Source organism: Drosophila arizonae, chromosome 2, assembly GCF_054131065.1.
Source record: "Drosophila arizonae isolate 15081-1271.41 chromosome 2, UAZ_ARI_1.0, whole genome shotgun sequence".
Classification (NCBI taxonomy): domain Eukaryota; kingdom Metazoa; phylum Arthropoda; class Insecta; order Diptera; family Drosophilidae; genus Drosophila; species Drosophila arizonae.
Genome location: NC_142922.1, coordinates 2,817,477 through 2,838,827, shown reverse-complemented (window position 1 = coordinate 2,838,827; position 21,351 = coordinate 2,817,477). Strand labels below are relative to the sequence as shown.

Genomic DNA, 21,351 nt, shown 5'->3' with positions numbered 1-21,351 from the left:
TTTTCTCTTTTTTCATATGTTTTTAAGTCTTTATTTTGCTTTTTTTATTACATTTTTAAAAACGTATTTTGCTTTTTTTGTTTGTTTTTAGTTGGTTTTTTAGCTAAGTTTTATCTTTTTTTTTAGTTTTTAATTGTAATGATTCGCAATTAATTTAATTTAATTCATTAAGTGCTTAAGTAATTTGTAATAAAATCAAAACAAACAAAAACATGCGCTTTTGCATTTCCTTTCTATTTTTATAGCATTTCTCTTGTTAACTTATAGTTAAAATTTTGAAAATTACGAATTTAAATGATAGTTGAAAATTAAAGTTTACATTTACACTAAGTTCTGTGACACTGTGTGAGTGTATGAGTTAGTTGTTTATATGGGTGAGTGTGTCAGTGTGGGGGTGAGTGTATGTGTGTGTAGGCGAGTGCAGATGTGTGCATGTATTTGTGGTGAGTTTACTTATAATAGACATGTTGGCGCGATCTTTTTATTATATAAATATATTTCCTTTTTTTTGCGTAGTTTTTAATATTTATGGAGGTCGTGCTGCAACTTGTTTGGTTTTTAGAATTAGGTTTACAACAAAAATTTGCACAGAATTTAGCTTTTTGGCACGAGCTGGCTTATAAAAGGGAGAAGAGAGGAAGGGAAAACAAATTGCATAAAAGCAAGCTTAATTAAAGGACGATCCAATTGCATAAATAAATTCATTGCAGCACGACGCCTCCTCCAATGGTTGCTATTGTTGTAGCTATTAATGCTCGAAGGAGCGCGTTTAACATGAAGACAATTCGTTAATATATTTTATCCATTGCGTTGTCTGCTGTTCTTGCTGCTGCTGATACTGCTACTGCTGAGTGTGCGTGGATGTGTAGTGGATGTCAGTGTGTGCGCATATGTATGTGTGTGAGTGTGATTATGCGTGTGTATGTGTGAGTCGATGATGGTAATTGATTGTTTGCATTATGGAAGAAATCGATGCTGACGTTGGGTTGTTGTTGTTGCTGTTGTTGTTGGTATAGTTTTGATGTGTCGGCCATCGAGTGCCTGTGGCCAACTAGTGCAGATTTTACTCTGCATTTTAACGGCGTCCATAATTGCCGCCACCGCCGCTACCGGTTTGTCCATTGCCGGCACCGCGCAGCGGTCCGTTGGACTGATTGCCACCGCCGCTGCGATTGTCATTGCGCTGTCCAAAGCTAGCACCATTATTGCCGCCCATGCGTGGTCCGTTGTTGCCGCCACCGGCACGCATATTGTTACGACCCATATTATTCACATTGTTGCCGCCAATCGGTTGACGGGGTGGCATGTCATTGCGCATGCGTGGTTTCTTCTCCTCCACGTTCAGTTTCTGGCCCTCGGGCGAGTTTTCCGGGAAGTACAGGGGCTGCAAATGTAAGTAAGAGATGATTAGAGATATCACCAGGCTATATGAAATTCTCTAGCTACATACGCAATTGGCCAGGCACTTTTGTACCGCCTCGGAGTCATCGTAGGTGATAAATCCATAGTTTAGTGGACTGCGCGTGCCCGGCATCATCTTGCCGACCTTCGATAGAATACGCAAGTCAATAACATTGCCGAAGCGAGAGAAGAGCTGACGCAGCTCCTCTTCGGAGGCATGATGTGGAATATTGCCCAAAAAGAGCTGCTGATTATCGCCAAACTGTTGTGCGTTGCTCGGACGACGTTGCTCAAATTCTGTAGAGGATAAGAATAAAATGTAAGCAAATGTTTTTCACTCCTTGGAGTGTGACTTACCCTTGTTTCTAATCAAATTGTTGCGCTGTGGCAGTGGACCGCCGTTGTCTAAGCGAGAATTGTTGTTGGTGTTGTTGTAAGAGGAAGATGCAGTTGTTGAGTAGCTGGCCTGGCCGCCACTGCCGCCGCCAGATGAAGACGTTGTGTAGACAGTGCTCTGAGTCTGTTGCTGCTGCTGTTGTTGTTGCTGCAACTGCTGTTGTTGCTGCAGTGCTGCATTTACGAAGCCACTGGGCGACGATGAAGTGGACTTGAACAGATTGGCATAAGTCTTGGGCTCGTTCTGCTGCTGCTTAGCGGCTTCGTACTTCTCCTGCTGCTGCTGTTCATGAATGGTCTTGAAGTCCTCCACTGGAGTAGTTGCCCTCTGCAAGTGGCTCACCTTGGCGTCATTGTTGATTGGCTCCTCTGGCTCTAACGGCTGCTGCAGAGTCTGCGGAGGTTGCTGCTGCTGCTGCTGGGTCTGATGCTGCTGGGGTATTAGCTGAGGTGGTGCTGAGACAAGCGGCGAATGCTGGAAGGCTGCAGCTGGTTGCACTGGCACTGGTTGCACAATACCCACATTGGACGGCATCACGGGTCCACTCGGCTGCTGCTGCACCAGAGGCGAGACATTGGCCTGAACCAAGGCCTGTGGTGGTCCTTGCTGCTGTGGCAACTCGTCATGTGGCACAACTCCATTCTGGATTGGCGGCGGCGGGTTCGTGAACTGCGCGGGCAACGGCACCGCTGCAGCTTGGGGTGCAGCTGGTAAAACGGCCACAGGTCGTCCAGTAGCAGCGCCCGCTGGCAGTGAATAAAACAATTGCTGCGGCGCTCCAGCAGCTCCGCCAGCGGCAGCAACGGGAACGACCGGCTGTGGCAATACCACTTGAGTGGACAGCTGCTGTGGCTGTTGAGCGGCCTCGCCTACAACCTGGACGGCCTGGTCAACCCCTTGGCCCTGAACGTCATGATCCTCGTCGTTTTCGGAACGCGATTCGCCATCCGGCTCATCCTCGATGTACAGATCCTGGTAGCGAAAGATGTCATTGTGCACATAGTACTTCTTCGGCGATTGGGCTGCAAGGACAAATGTCTGGGTGAAGCGACGCATCGGCTGGCCATCGTTGGACAGCTCGCCAGTGACCTGGACGACAACGCCGTTGCCGAGCGTGGCCTGGGCATCCACCTGACTGATCTTGGCATGACAATCGTTGAAATTCAATTGCTGTATGCGATTGTGTATCTCGCGCTGGCCCACAACCAATGTCGATTCACCGTGAATAAAAGACGAGTTATTGTTGTAAAAGCGATGCAAATGATTGGGCGCCTTGTTCAACAGCGTGTAATACTGACGCACGAATTCGCGTCCCACCGATTGCGGCGAAGGCTGTTGCGATTGAGTCGCATCCATGACCATTGCTAGAGTTCCAAGCGTTTGGCTAAGCGGCAAAGTTTAGTCCCGGTAAGAGTGAGATGAAGAATTGCCGAGTTGAATTTGATTTAGTCTGTAAAACAATTTATATATATAAATATAAATATATTTATATATATTTAATATATAAATACATTTATGTATTTATAAAAAAATTATTAACCAGTCGAGAATTATTTGTAAATCAAAGTCTACTTAGTTGCTGAACGAAGTACATATAAATCTTACAGGAATGTAAATGTATTTATTATTCAGTCCAATTTTAATTCCTTTTTGGTGACATTCACAATCTTCGTATGTGTATATTTGCAATAACAGTAAATGTAGTGACGGAAGATCGGCAACACTGATTGATTGTGACATATACAGTTAATGGATATTCGAGCACACACAAAAACGTAAAAGGAGCCCAAAAATTTTACTGCAGCGCAGACAAAAAGATTCAATGCAGTTGCAGTTTGACCCACTTTCGTTCCCAGCACTAACTCACACACACATGCACGCATGCACCTATACACGGTCAGACGGCCCACAGAAAATGCATAAATGGGAAAATTTCGTGCATACTCCAAAACAAGACCAAATGCAGCTGTCACTGTCTCTGTCATTATTTTTGTTATTATTGCGATTCATACTCAACAGAGCATTTCATACTCTCTCATTTCTTGTAAAAAAATTTAAGGACAAAATTGAATTATTTTTAAAGTAAATGACCTCATACAGACACAACAAGCAACAACAAAGCTACCAGAGGCGCAGCAATGGGAACGTGAGCTGAGTAAACTAGTTTTAGGTTATGTTTGCGCTTCAAGGTTGTGTCGCAGCAGAGGATAGGACATTTTTGTTGAACGTGTTCGTGCACGTGCGCGAGTCTGCTGCGTTTTTGCTCAGGTAGCTGTTGTTTCATTGAACTCTAGAATTGAAGCCAAAAACTCCCTACCTACCTAAACGGCCAGCTGCGATTTCGCAACAAAGGCCAAACGCAAAAGAAAAAAAATAATAATAGATTAATAAAACCACTGTATGCAGGTGTGAAGTAAGCAGCACCTTGCACCTTGATTTTAATTCTAACAAAATTGATAACAATAACTCTCACAAAAACAAAAAAATTACCAGCAGACAGAACGCGAATATACGCACACATACACACATACGAAAAAAAAAGCACCGCCAAAAGTGCGTTGAGCTGTATGCGTAAACCGCGTGTGTGAGTCCGAACAAAGAAAGCAATAAAAAAAAAAAAGAGCAATATTTAAACAAACTTACAAAAACAAATGAGCGCAGCCACTTTTAGGTTATGACTCGACAAGCAGAAACGATAAAAAAAATGCCACTAAAGCGAAAATTAATACGTTTACCGGTAGCAAAGAAACAGGAAAGTATTTCTATTTGTCGTATATGTAAGTCAGTCAGTCGATTCATTTAATATTTGCCACCCCAACTGGAATTGATACATTTCTTTTTTCCTACGCGTAACTATGTAAATGTGCGGCGGCAGCATGTGGCGAACACCGGCAGTTGGTACTCACCTTGGTAGCAGTTGCTCGATGTCTGTTTCTAATGCACAATATTATTGCTTATGTGTTTTATGAGGTCTTAGTTTTCCTTTTCGCTGTTATACTCCGTCGCACTGGGATTTCTTTTGTTTTATTTTTTATTTTATGCTTGTGGTGTGTGGAGTTTGTATGCGGCCTAATTTGAGAAATGCTGAAATATATATATAAGTATCTATATATATGAAAATTTAGTTTATACTGTTATTTATTATTGATGTGAAGATACACAGGCACACGCAAAACATACACACTCACACGCGAAGCTTGTTGGTTTGGAGCAGCCGCTTTATTCTGCTTCTTCCTTTGCCGTCGTCTGCTTTGTTGCAATTTTTTGTTCAAAAATTACAAATTTGGCAATTCTTTTCGCACATTACTTGCTTGTTACTTTAGTTGTTGGCAATCACAGTTAAAATATTAAGTTTGAATGCGTTGTTTTTGTTTAATTTATGTAAAAAAGAATCGCAAACGCAATGAAATTTAACAAGTGTTGAATCAAGAAGAGAACCGACGTTTATTCGTTCCCCTTTTTCAGTTTTATTCTCGGTGCATTTGCGTTTGTGTATGTGCGCTTTTATGATGGCGGCGATGTCGTGTGTCTCAGTGTGACCGCAAATCGCGAATGGAACATAACCAAGCATTCAAAAGATACCAAACAAAAAAATATACGTTTTTAATTTTAATAAAAAATGTAGTCGTCTAATTAAAATAAAATTAATAACATACATTTTTGTACTAATTGGCAATGGAAAGCAAATCTGGAGTATTATATATTCTTCCACTAATTCGTGCCATATAGCGTTGCCAGACTGCTTATATTTTTTTACAAATATTCGATATTTCATTTACTTTATTGCTAGTAAAATTAAAAAGAATTACTTAATATAATTGTGTTTTATTACTTATGGTTGATTGGTATTAAAATAGGAAGAATAAAAATATTGCAAAAATATATTTAATTTCGGACTATCAATTCATTCAACTTGCTGGCAACGCGTCTACCATATACACACGCTGTCTCTGAATTTGTCATTTTCCGGTCGTCAGCGTTCGCGCGAGTTTTGGCGAGTGTGCTAAGAAAAAGATTGCTGAAAATCGCTAAATAGTGCTATTTAATTAAGTTTTAATTGACAATAGAATAAACATATACACCACCAACCAAAATGGCAGACAAACAAGTCGATAGCGAAATGAACGGCGAAGATTTCACCAAGGATGTTACCACCAATGATGTGGCGAGCCCTGAAAATGGTGAATCGACTCCCGCTGCCGGTGCTGCAAATGGCAGTTCTGAAAATACAGCCCCTGCGAGTAACCAGCGTGATGACGACAGGTATTTTAAGTAAAATATTAGACATCCAATTCGGTCGGTAGTCTGACAGCCTCAAGCGCATAAAAATCATGTGCCTAAATACAGTTTTTTTTTATTACCACCTACTCTTTGTTGTTACGTAAATGCAAAGTTAACGTCGTCGTCGTCGAGTGTAAAAAATGGTGTTTGACGTAGCGGTGGCAGCGGCGGGAGTTAGCGCGCCGCTGACGCTGACCCCTTCAGTATTTGCGCGCGTGTCTGTGTGCGACTGTACTTCGCGCACAATAGCCCGTCGTCCAACTAAACATGCATAGTTATAATAATAGAAGCTGTCGGAAAATTTTTGATTGCCTGTTTCTAGGAAGATATTAATTTGACAGATCTAAATGTATGACGCGTCGTATTTCATTATAAATTACGTTTTATTTATTATTGTTATATTTACATTACTGTGTATGTATGTACATATGAATGTATTCGGAAATATGTGTGTCTCTATACCATATCGATACTTATAATTGTATTGGCAATTTAAACAAAAGCACAAAAATTCCAGTCTCAACAAAGATAATTGAAGCACATTTCCCGCAGTTGTGAGGTTATGTTGATCAGACACATATTCATACACATCTAGGTACATATTCAGAAGTATCCATGTATGTGTATGTGTATATGTATGAGTGTATTCATACAGCGAAAGACGCAAAGCGTGTGCTATTCCCTCCTTCAAGCCCCACGTTTGTCCCACAACTGCCTGCCTTTCACTTGTATGAAGCTTTGTTTGTATTCGTACATATGTACATATTTTTTTTTGCAATATTTTGTGATATTTTTCGTTCGTTCGTTTTCGTGCTCTTCCAGTTTTGTACCCAAAATGGCGGTTTTTGTGTTTGCTACGCAGCGCGAGCTCGCTACGTGCGTATGTATGTATGTATGCAGTTTCTTTCGTTTTCTCAACATTCATTCCGTTTTGCTTGCCGGCTTCGCGCTCTGCTGTTGCTGAGGCCGTCACTATGCCGGCAGTGTTGTCGAGGCAATTCAAATACTACAATATTGTACCTTGTTTTTTCTTTTTTTTAATTTTCTTTTTTGCCCGCTTAGATACATATTTGTTTTTTGTTAAAAAACATGCGAGATCCATAGATGTTTAAAAATAATGTTGAAGGTTGATTATTGAATACTTTTCTACTTCTTATTTAGTTCAATTGATTTAGGTCGAGTTTTAACTATATGTCATTTAATTGCATATTTATTAATTGTTAAGTTAACTTTAAGTCACAGTCTACCAGTTGTACAGTAAAGAAATAAACAAAGGAAGAAAATTAATTAAATGGAATCAGCATAAAGCAGATGGAGCCATATCGTGTGTGATAATCAATAATAAACAATAAAAAAAATCCAAAAACAAATTCATAGCTTATCCTGTTGTGTTTGAGCGAACTAACCTTGTTCCTCTCCGGCAGGTCTTGAGAGAAGTTAAAAGCCATGTTAAGCTATTCTCAAGCAGCCGTGGCCCAAAGGAATTTACCCAAAGGATGCAGCGTGTGAAACGGATGCCGGCAATGTTGATGATGGTATTTATCTAACCAAAATAATACAAAAAAAAAAAAAAAAAAAAAAAAAAAAACCAAAACTTTGTACACACAAAATTATCAACAAATTATCTCGAGTTCTCAATTGGATCCTAAATAATATATTATATATCTCTATATACAAAGTATAATGCATTTTATTGTTTACCAAAAATTAAAGAGAAAGAAAGACAGAGAGAAAGAGAGAGAGACTCGCCTTTTTTGTTTGTTTTTGCCTACTTAAAGAAGCGCATCTGATGAACGTAACGTAACGATATTGATAATGATACCGATAACGACCCCATATATACCGAATCGCAACCGATAACGAGTCTAAAAACGTTTCATATAATGCCTACACGCGGTTACCGTCTAACTTTTCCACACTCTAAATTCCGCCGCCGTGATGAGATTGTTCCAAATTGCATTCCCCCGCAGTGATATTTCATAATCTTTATGAGTAACGTACGCCAAGAATATTTTAAGTGTATCAATAACAAATTATTTTTTTCTTAAATTTAGTTCAAATAAAGCAATTGCATAAATTTAAAATCAGCATAAAAATCCTTGCATTTTCTCATATTTAGAAATAAACAAAAAAAAAATTTTAATGTATTAAAAAACAAGAAAAAAATCGATATTTTTATACTAAAGCTAAAAATTCACTCTGCATATATTTATATATATTCACATATTATTCGCCCGTTTTGTGACTCTACTCCCTCGCCGTATCTTTCGCTCAGTTTTTCGATGCACATTTTCGAACCTTGATTGAAAGTTTAACTAAATAAAGTACAGTAATTATAAGCTCTATATTCACTTTGAATTTGGTGAGTTTACTTTCTTTATTTTTTTATTTTCGTCTTTTCTCTTGCTCCGACTCTAATTTATTTTTGCAGCTATTAACAAAAAAAACAAAATCGTAAGACAAAATGTAAAGTAACGTTTTTGTAAGCGCCAAATGTGCGGGCAGAAAACAAGTTCAAAATATTTTCTGATATGTGCAAACACAAATTTTCCACACTCATAAAAGAGAATAAATAGTTTTTGTCGTGCCATTTTTTCCAACTTTATGAAACCAGAGTTTTCTGTGTAGCAATTATGAATTTAATTTTGTAAACGGTTATATTTTTAATAATTGAACTAATCAATACTTTTTCCGTCAACTTTCGTAGGAAACTATTTGTTGGTGGACTCAGTTGGGAAACGACTGAGAGTAAGTATATATATCTTTCATATTATTGACAATTAATTAATATAAAAATTCCATTCGCTTTGCAGAGGAATTGCGCGATCACTTTGGCAAGTTCGGTGAGATCGAGAGCATCAATGTAAAGACAGATCCTCAGACGGGCAGATCACGCGGTTTCGCCTTCATTGTGTTCACAAACACAGATGCAATTGATCAAGTGAGCGCCGCTGAGGAGCACATCATCAACAGCAAGAAGGTGGATCCCAAAAAGGCGAAGGCCCGCCATGGCAAGATCTTTGTCGGTGGACTGACCACAGAGATTAGCGATGAGGAAATCAAAACCTACTTCAGTCAGTTTGGCAATGTATGTCTGCTTATTAATTTAATTATGTAGAACAAAACTTATTGACGCTTTACGTTGTTCTCACAGATTGTTGAGGTGGAGATGCCATTCGACAAGCAAAAGTCACACCGTAAGGGCTTCTGTTTCATTACCTTCGATTCAGAGCAGGTGGTTACCGATCTGCTGAAAACGCCCAAACAGAAGATCTCTGGCAAAGAAGTTGATGTGAAGCGCGCAACACCAAAACCTGAGAATCAAATGATGGCCATGCGTGGTGGAGCGCGAGGCGGTATGCGAGGTGGACGAGGCGGATACGGACGTGGTGGTCAGTACTATATATTAGTTTTACACTGTTTGAGATTTACAACAATTCTTCTAATTTTCATAATTAATGTAGGTTATTCCCATCAATGGGATGGCCAGGGTTCGTATTCGGGCTATGGCGGCTATGGCGGTTATGGTTCCGGTGGCTTTGCCGATTACTATGCCGGTGGCTACTATAATGGATATGACTATGGTTATGGTAAATACAACAAACAACATAATAATACTCATAACAATTATTACAATAACCCAACGTCAAGTAATTATCATCAAAACAAGAACAATAGCAACAACTATCAGCAGTTTTAATATAGCCAAATGCAGGCAACAAACAATGCAAATGAAAGCAAAAGCAAAAACAAAAACAAAATCAAACAAACAACAACTACAACAATAAACAAAAAATGCCATGATACAACATTTTGAAAACAAATTTCCCTTCTACCATACACAAAAGAAAATTATATATATATTTATACATTGTTGTTTGCCGTTAGCAAAAGAGACAAGAAACAAACAAAACGGAGAGAAAAACAAAAACAAACACGTTTTGCTGCATTTCTAAATAAGAACTTAGAAACACAAGAACATCCAACAACAAAACAACGTCGCTAAAAACAAGAAAACTTTTTAACTACAAATATATAAATAATAAAAAAAATATACAATATATTTTTAATGCCTAAATATAAATTTTAAAATCATTTTTAAAATTGCAATTATATGTTGATAAACATAATTTTATATACATTCAAATCAATAATTTTATATATGAGTTTATACTACCATAATTATTTTTAAAGTCTATTCAACAAAAATGCATATTTAAATTTTTAAAAGTCTTAAAGTATAATTTTAAAACAAGAATTCATTGAAAAGCTATCTATTTTTCAAGAAATTTAAAATCAAATATGATTTATTAGTGGTTTAGCATTTAAATATTATATAAAACTGACGAAGCGTGTGTATTAATGATTGTGTTGTTTAAGAAGCAAAAACGAAAGTTAGAGAAGCGTAGCGAGAAAGCTAGAGAGAAAGAGAGAGCGCGAGTGAGAGATAGAGATAGAGAGAACGAACGGAGAAGAAAAAGTAGACGGGAGCGTTCATCCCCTACACTTTGTAATTATTGTATACCAGACCAGACCAACAGGAACAACAAACAAAATTAAGAACAACAAACAGCAATGTGTGCGGCCGCCAGAGGTCGCTTTCAACAGACTTTCCAAAGATGACAAATACCTCAAACGCGAAGGCAGCAGCAACATCAACAACAACAACATATAGAAATGAAGACAGCAACAATCAGATAAGAACCTTAAATAACAAACAAACGAACACATAAACAAGATCATGTGCCAATTATGTGAAACAGTGTGAATCGCCAGCGTTTTGGCCTTTTGCATAATTGCAACTTGTGCCTTTAATTATTGTTAACTAACTGTTATTGTTTGAACAAACTGAAACCAAAAGCTGTTGACACACTCAATATAGGTACCACACACACACCCACACCCACACACCACATACCTTCACAAACACACACACACACACACACCCACACTCACACAAACACATTCAATCATTCATATTTATATATGTATATATGTAAATGTGAGGATCACATTACTCCATTATACCCGTTATCTTTATAATAGTTATTTAAATAGTTTTTCCATTTTGTTTTGTTGAACAAAACGCTAAACGAAAAGAAGAAAAGCAACAAACAAACAAACCAACACACATAACCAACAAACGAAACGTGTAATCAAAGCTTTGATTCAACTTCTATTTAAAATATATATATACCTATATATAGCATATAAATATATTTTTAGATGTATATTATTATTATTTCGGCAACGAGATAATATCTACGTTTTTGCAATGCATATGTTTTCGTATGCGAACGTCACTATATATGTGTACATATATATATACATATAGAAATGTTGATATATATATGTGTATATATGTATAAAATAAATATACAAATGTTGTATGTATATTTATGCATAATGATCACATTTTTACAAATGAGTACTATTTTTGATAGTATTATTTTAAGGCAAATCCTTGTAAAAACAACAAACAACAACAAATACCAACAACAAACACGCAAAAGCAACGTGACGTCAACCAACTTTTAGGGCCAGGCTTGAAGTTGAAGTTGGCTTGAGCAATTGATTATAAATCGATTGCTTAAGTCGATTCCCACGTCCACTTTGGCCTCGTCCTTTAATATGTTGCTTGACCAATCATTCTTTTATTTGCATTTCTGCTTTTTGCTTTCTTGACCAAACAAACAAACATGCATTTTGCTGACAAAAAGAGAACAAACAACAGTCCAAGAATAAGAGACAAAATTAGCAAAATTACAATGTGAGAAACATTGTAAACAACTGATGAAACGAAACAAACGCATGACATTCATTCACTTTGATTTGAAATGTAACGTGCGCACGCACAATGCGGCATTTGTTGATAACTAACTAACTAACAACAACAACAACAACAACTAGAGCGACAACAACTTTGACAAACACAAACTATACCAACAACAACAACATCAGTTAAAAACAACAAAATCAATGAAAATGTTTAAATACAAAACAGTAAAGAAAAACCAACACACTTCGTCAATTTTAGTAACTTTAATTAATAAATTTAGATAAATATTAATATTTCTTATTGTTCTTTTTTTTTTTAAAGTATTAAGTACAATAATTCACAATTATACACATACATACATATACACAAACACACACACACACACATACATAAATATTTGCATATATCTCTTATGTTAAATTTTGAATGTGGAATTCAGACCAATACCCTTTTAAAAATTATTGTCAATATAAACCATTCAATTTGACGTATCACAATACATATATACATATTTTTATGTATGTATATATATTTTACTAAACAAAAAATAATAAGATATGCATAAACTTGAGTAAATTATTTTAAAATTTGCATGTTTCTCAATGTTTTTAGCTAGTTGTCTATACAAAGAAAAAAAAAAAAATCTAAGAAAAAAAAAAAACAAAATTAAAAATTTACAAAAAAAAAAAGTAAAAAAAAAAAAAAAATACATATATGATTATTATAATACCACCATTTATATTACAAATTTATATTTATGCTATATTTTATATACCAATTATGCTGATTCGTAATCATATAACAATGTTTTACTGTGCAACAAGTTCTTTTTTTATACAAACAAAATACTTTTTGTATATTTTATAGCAATAATTATGTGCCCACTTTATATTAAAACTATAACTACAATATATACATAATTTTCTTTTTATAATTTCTCAACTAACCTATCACCAACAACAACCAATATAACATCTGCCAATGGGAGCCATAACAGAGGGCGAGCGCTGTTAACATAACATCAGCTGTTAATATACGAAACAAATGTTAACATTGCGCTAGTGACAAACTCGTTATGGGCCCCAAACGGCAGTTTTTACAATTTAAATGTTAGAGAAATACCCAATTGTACTATTTTTATTAACTCTAAATATTGTTACTTTTTTAATTATGATTTTTGAACTTAACGTGTTATATATTTACATTTTACAATATATCTATTGTAATGCCGAATTTTCCGATGTTTCGCCTCACAAAAATACTACAAGAAAAAAAAAATCACTTAAAAAGAGAGTTAAATTCAAAACATACAACAACCGACTACTCTATACCACCACTACCAAGCAAATATCCAAAAACGGTCTTGACCAATTTTCCATAAAACTTTCGTAACAGTTACCGGCTAGTGGTAAATGGTTATTGGTTAACGGGTCTCTGGTGTTTTGTCTGTCTGTGCGTCTGTTCGACTCAGAAAGCAATATCCAAGAATAATCACGAAACGAGATACAGACTAAAACAGCAAACAACCTGCAACCAACAGCCAAGAACCACCAAGTACCAAAAGAAACAACGACTACACAAAACAACAATTATTTCATTTCGCTTAAATGTAACGTATATTTTTTCTTATTTACTCCTTTTTATTAAATTTAAAGGTTATATATTTACAAGTAATTTAGCGTAATTAATATCTGTTTTTAGTCAATGAATTGAAAAATCTAAAAAAAAAGAAAAATAATAATAATATATACATTTAAAGTAATTTTAACCATACTTGAAAAGATATTTTCTGAAGCAAATTTTTTATCAATATATAAACAGTTTTCTTGTTTTTAACAACATATATTACAACACTAAGAGTAAATGATAACAATACCAATATTAACTCGTATCAAGTCAAATTTGCTGACAATTTGCATTTGTTTTTGTTTTTCGCAAGACGTTTTTACAATACTAAAATTTTGCGACAAGTCCCACACGAACTTCCACCCGCCCCCGAACCCGAGTCCCAATCCCCTTTGAAAAACTAAAAAGAAAAAAATTAAGAAAAAATGATTATAAGAATATAAATATTTGATTACTTTTTGCTGAGGTGAGACATTCAAACACACACACACAAGAGCAGCAGATTTATTCAGTTTAATTTTTTGGCCATTCAAATGAAATTTTTTGTCAAAAAACAAAACCAAATTTTCGGAAATTTTTTAACGAAAAGTAAAATCTAAAATTGAAATGCTGAAATTGTTGTGTGGAAAATGAGGTAAAAAAGAAAATTAGAACATAAAATGCATAAAGAGTGCGTCAAAATGAGAAACAAATTGAGAAATGAATTGCAATACATTGTGAAACATGTTTATAAGTCAAGAGTGAACAACTAACTAACAACATATACCCAGAGACAGCAGCAAATTAAGAGATATAACATCTGAAATAACAACAACACCAACAACAACAAAATCGTTCCGCATGTATGTGTGAGCGCCGTGTTGCGCCTGATTTTTGTTTCCCCACACTCAAATGAGGGAAATAACTAGATAGAAGGAGATGAACAACAACAACAACAACGAGACATGAATGTGTTTTTAAACTAAAACATTTTTTGTAATGCCTGTGCAAGAGTAAACAACAACACCAACAACGACAACAAACAGCAACAACAACATCAGCAGCAGGAAAAGTAGCAGCCGCAACAGCAGCCGCAGCCGCAGTCGCAACAGCAAGATCTACCAGATTAGATCATAATTTATACATTATTGATCTACAGTAGCAATCATTTAACAGCCAATCAATCTTATAATCAAAATCCGCAAATCGAGAAATGAGCAAATAAAAGAAAAAAACTAAAAAATTGTGTGTTTTCAGTGGAATTCCTTTTCCAGCTCTCTGTGGTGTGCATTTGAATTGTCTCGCCTCGGCGCGGTGTCGCCTCCAACAACGTACCCCAAAATCTCGCCCCAAACCCGAACCCAACTCCACACCTACACGTACATCTAGAACCATTCCTATCTCTGCCCACAAATTCTTAAAGAAATTTTGACCAAAACCAAGCAAAAACCCATTTGTAGAAAATACATATTACATATAATTTTTTTTTAAGTCTAAGCTTTGTTTGTGCTCACGATCAACAACAAATTTTTGTGTTTAAACCCCTTAAAAAAAATGTATCCAAACTCTGATCTATAAACAAAGACTACGGTTATGGCGGCGGCTTTGATGGTGGCTTTGGCGGTAATGGCTACGGGAGCGGCGGCGGCGCTGGCGGGCGCGGTGCCGGAGGTCCGCGCGGCGGTCCCAAAGGTATGCCACAACACATGGCCGTAAAAATAAAAAATAAAAATTGCAAAAAACAAAAAAGAAATCAACCCCAACAAAATTGAACTTTGTTATCTCCCATCCCATTTGTTATCTTTTTTCATGTAAGAACTATTATCCCTGCCTCTAGTAACTATTTATAACTGAGCATTTGTTACATTTCTTTTTGGTACTTTTACTAATATTTCCTTGTCTTTTATTTCGAGCATCCTCCATTTGGAGTCCAAAATTCTGTTACTAGACATTGTTTATCCTTAGATTTGGTCAAAATTTTCATCAGTCGCTTGAATCGCTTTGGCGTTGTAGTAAATCCTAAATCCTTAAACCAAAAACAAAGTGAACAACAAATTTACCCCAGCAGCACCTGTGCATGCCAATTATACAACAATCATTACTGAATCCAATCGCCAAATGTATCTCTAATTATTTTGTATTCAATTTTCTGAAACAGGCGGCGGCGGTGGCTTCAACGGTGGCAAGCAGCGCGGCACTGGACGCCAGCCACGACACCAGCCCTATTAATCGGGCGGCATTTGGAGCCCGACATCTACTTATAACTGCAAAACTATTTGAATTTTACTTAGTTTAGTTTGTTATGGTAAGGACGATGGAATTATTTCTTAAGATTCAAATGTCATTGTAATTGATATCCAATTTTAATAGTATACAACAAAATCAACAACTACAATAACAAGGAGAAGAACACACATACATACACTTTCGCATGCGCATCTATAAACTTCTATAAAGCGACTGCTGGGCAGAACCCGTATTCCCATGGCAAATTGCAGTCCAGAGGAACAGAAATACAACAACCATACACACTTTGTTGTGTAGCACCATTCCAACAACAACATCAACAACAAGAACAACAACCAAAACTACTATAGCAGAAGGCAGAAGGCAATTACATGTCCACAAAGCATCTATATATAATTAAATATATATATATATACATATACACGCAGCAAGGAAGAGAGAGAACTTAGAGTTAGGCTTGGAGAGATGTAATTTTTCAGCATGTGGCTAATTTTTCATAGCCACACGCTCGTTAAGCCAGCATTGCCCACCAAGAGAACCCACACTGTACCACATAACATTATGCCACACCTACTTATACTGTATGTGTGCGTAAGAAGAGTGTGTGTGTGGGTGTGTGTGTGTGTGTGTGTGTGTGTGTGTGTGGGGTCAAACTAATTTGTTTTTTCTCATGTGAAGTCTAATACATTATGCGAGGTAATTGTTTAACTTGTAAGCAGGGTCAAACACACATACATACACACACATACGCATAACGAGATAAATACAACACACATACAACAAGCTACACACACAAACACATAGAGATACGAAATTCAGAAATCATATACGGCAACCATGTTTAATAGTAACAGTAAATACATTATATAAAATACAATAGTCGTTAAGTATTTGTTTAAACTTAATTAATTAATAATTGTAATATGTAATACATAATAATTATTATCATAGTGCAACGCTAGGCAGCTGGCGCGCCAGCGGTGCGGGCGGGCGATCTTTGAAGCGGGCAACCGCCGCGCATTGTCCAAGTCCGCATTCAACTACAACAAACAACAAATCCACCAAATTACAAATAACAAATGATTTTTCCGATATAAATGGTAAACGTTTTTTGTGTATGTATTTGCGCTCATTAATAGTCTATAAAGTACACATATATATATGTATATGTATACAAATTAAAAGAGAATTTTATATTTTAATACAAATCTAATGCAGCATGACAAGAACAAAGTAAACAACTATTAAAACTTGCATCAAGCTCTATAATAATGATGAATAATAATAATTATTATTAAATCCAAACTGAACTACATAATGTATAGTTTTTTCCACGAGACTATTGCGAGTATATTTGTTAAACCTAAATAGGCATATATCTATATATACCTACATATAACTCTATACAAATAACTATAGCTATATAAAAAAAGAAAACAAAACGAAAACCTATTGAACAAATGTTATGCTAAAAAGAGAAGAAAAAAACAAACGTCCGTAAAGAAATGAAGTATGTCAAGATAGCGTAGAATGGGACACAATCGGTGTAGGCGTGGCAGCACCGTGTTCAGTTACCAGCTGCACATTTGCAGTTAATTGATATATACATATATATATATATATCTAAACTAGCAATAGTAGAATTTTCAGATTTGCATTCTACTTCAGATATTTTTACATCCGCTGCTGCTCTTACGGCAGCAGCTAATCGAGTCAGCCTCAAGCTAAAAAGCGATCAAAGCAAATGTTTCATTTCACACTTAATAATAGTTATAGTACATTCTGAAATTGAATAAATATTTATGTTTACCTTGGGATTTCAATATGGACCGGAAAATTCAAGCAACAAGTTTCAATTAAAAAAATTAAAAAAAAAAAAAAAAAACATCAAATAAAGCAATTTTTATTTACACATTTACAAACATGCTCAAAATGGGATTTCGATGTCGAATGCAGAACGCAGGGGACTTAAACGTATACGGAAAATTTTGCACTCACAAAAAGCGACACGGGGAATTTTTTTTGTTAATAATTACGCTTCATCTGGCCAGTGGCATAGAGCACGTCCAAGATTTTGAGGAACTCGCGATAGTTGAACTCCAAGCAGAGTCCGCGCTTCACAGCGAAACACTTGACAATCGCCTCGAACTCGCGACTGCTGAGCATGTTGTGCATTTCACGTAAGGTGATGGCGCGCAGGAATTGGTTCTGGGTGACCGAGCCGCAGCTCTGGCGATCGAAGTCCTTGAACACCTGGCTGAGGTTGGAGATCTCGTCGGGGCGTCGGGCGAGCTTCATCAGCGCCTTCGAGCAGGTGGTGCGCTCATCAAAGTTGAGGAAGCAGTCGATGCAGTCCAGATTTGGCAAGTGCAACAGCGGCACAGCCGTAACCAGCTTGTCGCCCATATTCGTATCGTATTGTATAAAGATCTCGTCCAGGGCTTTGCAGAAGTCCTTATACATGATGCAGGCACTGCGAGTCGGCGAACGGAAGCTACCCCAAAAAGCAACCCACATTGAATTGAAGGCTAGTGTTTATGGGGATTCCTAAATCTACTTACACATTGCACAAGATGTTGGCGTCCTCCTCGCTGAGTATGACCAAGGCATTGTCCAGGGCGCGCTTAAAGTCGCTCTCCAATATCAGTCCCTCGCGATGGCGATCGTAGTCGACCAAAAAGTCCAAGACCGAAGCACCCTTGGTCAGAGCCTGTCGCTTGGCGCTGGTCAGGATGCGCGTGATGACCTCCTCGCTGGCCTGCTCCGGCGCCTTGTTGTCGCGCGGGAACGGCGGGCACTCCTTCTGATCCTGCTTGGCCACCATGTTGGGCATAGCATACTCGGCCGGGTCGACGTCCTCCAGGAATTTGGTGTAGTAGAAGCCCAGCTCGTTGCCATAGCGATGCAGCACAGCATTCAGTTCCGCATCGGAGAGCAGTATGCCATTAATGCGAAAGATCTGATTGGCCTGGTGACAGTTCACATGGCCACAAAATAGTCTGGCGGGGTAAAAGAAGAAAGAGGAAGTAGCATACGCCTTCACTAGGCATTCGCTTTGTTACTCACTTGTCGTAGTTGCGGAAGAATGGATGCAGATATAAGCGACGATTGCGTATGCGTATACGTATCTTGGCTATGGCCTCCTCGCACAGCTCCCGCACATCCATTGGGGCCGCCTGCCAGTCCAGTGTGCCCGGTCGTGGCATCTCCTTGATATGCGCCAACGGGGACTCGACCACACACTGCGGCATCTTGTCCAGATTCTTCATGGTGAACACTGAATGGAGACAGAGTGGTTAGAGATTTGGCCAACTTTTTTTGAGGATATCATGCTGCTCATACCCGTATCGATTTCATCGACAAAATTGCGCCAGCGTATGCGATTCGTGTCCACCGGATCCACGTAGCGATCCATCACCAAGTCCAACTCACGGCGCGACAGATACTTGCCCACGCCCATGAGCGAGAGCCCGCGCTCGAATTGATTCTTGGTGATGCAGCCCACCTGCAGCGCATCGAACTTTTCCAGGAACTCGCAGGTGCGTATACGATTCTTATACACATAGTTCTGTATGCAGAATATGATATCGCATTCGCCGCGGTTCTTCTTTGGATGGTTACACGTATCTGGAAATATGGGGTGTATCATTTGGCAGCCATTGATCGCTGGCAGTTGTGACAGCTCCAGGTCCACCAGGCGACCCGGGAAATTCTCAATCAGATCCTAAATGGAAAGAGCTTATGTACTAACTGCATTCAAAGGCAGGTCTAAACGAATCTTACTCCCGAACCGTCAAGTAGATTGTGCTGACGCAAGTATTCAATAATATTGTCAATGTGCTTGAGAAAGGCCACATAGTTGACCAAATAGCCGTCCTTCATGTAGCGCTTGAGCAATAGCAAGTAATCGGCTTCCGATAATGGTATCTTCATAAAGTGGAGCACGCGCGAGAAGTGCGAGACGGTCACTACGCCCACATGTTGAGATACCTATAAATAAATTGTAGCTTTAATTTATCTTTTGAATAGTTTAAACATTTGGGGTTCCAGAAAATATGAGGTTTGGTTGTAACTCGAGATTAGCGTTAATGTATGTACTAGGCAGACAGATTCTATAAGCCAAATATTTGCTTGATTAGCATGATCAAGTTTAGTTGAATCAGTTATCGGTCTAAGTCCGTCCATCTATTCGCCCTTTTATATTTCACCCGTTCCTCCGCCATTTTACCTATCTTAAAATCTGTATTTCGAATTACTCTTTCGTTCTTTCCTTCTTCCCCCTTCTTCCATTCATTCGACTGCAAAATTGACCACTTGTCTGTCCGTCCTTTCGACTATCCACTTTGACCATTTGTCTGTCTGTCCGTCTGTTGGGTCGTTTGCTCTTTAGCTTTAGCATCCGTCGATTCGCTCACTTATTATTACAAAATGCATTGTTTTAGTTTTTAGTCGAAAAACAAATGAAAAGATTTTGGATACACTGCTAACTGACCAATTCGTAGTCCTGAAAGTAGGGCATCAATGGCAAGTGGGTTTCCTTGGCTATCTTAAACAATATCAAGCATAGCTTGCGCCGCTCTTCCGGCTGTACAATGACATTCAGATGCCAGGGATCATTCCACTCCAGTCCGGTGGCCAGTTCCTTGTCGGCAGTCTTGCTTAGATCTATGAAGCGAAAGTGTTACCCATTGTATCAATGCAGAATACCAATATGCACCCACTTTCCGAACAGACTGTCTTGCAGAACTGGCGATAGGCGACGCGTCCATCGCGTATTTGAAAGTAGTCGGTGACATCCTTCAGCTCAAACTCTGACATGCCCACCACCTTCCGGTACTTGCCCAGCACCGATGTGAATATAGACTCTGTCGGGGTCGTAAAAGGGACATAAAAACGCGGCAAGTGCATTGAAATGTGGCCAAAGGCTGGCGCTTACCCGAAACATAGCCGGTGCAGTCGGGATCGTGTTGCTTTAAATCGGCGCAGATGTCAAAGTTATAACGAAAAATGGCGCCTTGGATTTTACGACAAGCGCGCCAGATTTGATTCAGTTCCATCTCCTCCTGCATAGGTAGGTAATGTATAGACAAGGACCAGGGAGGGGCGGTGAATATATTTCATTTCATGTGACGAGCATGTGGCGCCAACTTCGACTTACCCGCTCATCGCCCTCCTTGATCTTGGTCGTGTGCATGCTGATGTGCAATTTATGAACTCTTTTTTATTTTATTTTTAACTGTAACTTAATACAAATTGTAAATAATAAAAACATCTGCTGAGCAGAATAAAATCAAAGCTTTGCTTTAAATCGTTTAGACTACACAATTGACATTGTGTGCTGTGTGGCCTTGTGTGTGTGTGAGTTTGTTTTGTTTGTAATGCGACACTGAGACAAACACACACACATACACACACACACACAAAGATATCATCCAACATAAGAAGGACAACGCTGCAGCACTAATCACTTCCTCCTCAGCGTCCTCCTGGCTAGAAGTGCAGAACAGCGTCATGCAATCACGCGCTCATTCAACGAACAGTTTGTCGTTATGCCACCAGCACTTTTATTCAATTTTCTATAAACGACGCAGTAGAACATGAAAAATGAAAAGAGAGAAAAGAGAAAACGAGTAAAAGCTGC

At 38.0% G+C, this 21,351-nt stretch overlaps 3 protein-coding genes across 9 annotated transcripts; 1 reads left to right on the top strand and 2 right to left on the bottom strand.

Moving 5' to 3' along the window:
• Positions 1 to 213: 213 nt before the first annotated feature.
• On the bottom strand, positions 214 to 5,358 carry rin (ras GTPase-activating protein-binding protein 2). Of its 6 annotated transcripts, none has more exons than XM_089463032.1 (5): positions 4,979 to 5,358; positions 4,705 to 4,903; positions 1,759 to 3,248; positions 1,451 to 1,698; positions 214 to 1,384 (listed from the first exon to the last, which is right to left on the bottom strand). In XM_089463032.1, the coding sequence occupies exons 3-5, from the start codon at positions 3,158 to 3,160 to the stop codon at positions 1,076 to 1,078; spliced, it is 1,959 nt and encodes a 652-aa protein (XP_089319158.1). In that variant the 5' UTR covers positions 3,161 to 3,248; positions 4,705 to 4,903; positions 4,979 to 5,358; the 3' UTR covers positions 214 to 1,075. The 6 variants fall into 6 exon arrangements, with proteins under 6 accessions (XP_089319158.1, XP_089319161.1, XP_089319159.1 ...); XM_089463035.1 differs by having other exon boundaries at positions 4,705 to 4,882; XM_089463033.1 differs by having other exon boundaries at positions 4,983 to 5,358.
• Positions 5,359 to 5,651: 293 nt separating this feature from the next.
• sqd (RNA-binding protein squid) lies at positions 5,652 to 17,527 on the top strand. 2 transcript variants are annotated; one of them, XM_018017740.2, is made up of 8 exons: positions 5,652 to 6,061; positions 8,787 to 8,827; positions 8,893 to 9,167; positions 9,234 to 9,471; positions 9,544 to 9,669; positions 15,048 to 15,155; positions 15,622 to 15,768; positions 15,834 to 17,527. In XM_018017740.2, the coding sequence occupies exons 1-7, from the start codon at positions 5,892 to 5,894 to the stop codon at positions 15,690 to 15,692; spliced, it is 1,029 nt and encodes a 342-aa protein (XP_017873229.1). In that variant the 5' UTR covers positions 5,652 to 5,891; the 3' UTR covers positions 15,693 to 15,768; positions 15,834 to 17,527. The 2 variants fall into 2 exon arrangements, with proteins under 2 accessions (XP_017873229.1, XP_017873230.1); XM_018017741.2 differs by lacking the exon at positions 15,048 to 15,155 and having other exon boundaries at positions 5,668 to 6,061; positions 15,834 to 16,808.
• Positions 17,528 to 17,597: 70 nt separating this feature from the next.
• Positions 17,598 to 21,082, bottom strand: LOC108620787 (uncharacterized). Its single transcript, XM_018017730.2, has 9 exons — positions 20,869 to 21,082; positions 20,647 to 20,773; positions 20,432 to 20,575; positions 20,203 to 20,375; positions 19,494 to 19,700; positions 19,053 to 19,434; positions 18,777 to 18,987; positions 18,272 to 18,709; positions 17,598 to 18,204 (listed from the first exon to the last, which is right to left on the bottom strand). Exons 1-9 carry the CDS (start codon positions 20,902 to 20,904, stop codon positions 17,736 to 17,738), a joined length of 2,187 nt encoding a protein of 728 aa, XP_017873219.1. The 5' UTR covers positions 20,905 to 21,082; the 3' UTR covers positions 17,598 to 17,735.
• Positions 21,083 to 21,351: the final 269 nt, after the last annotated feature.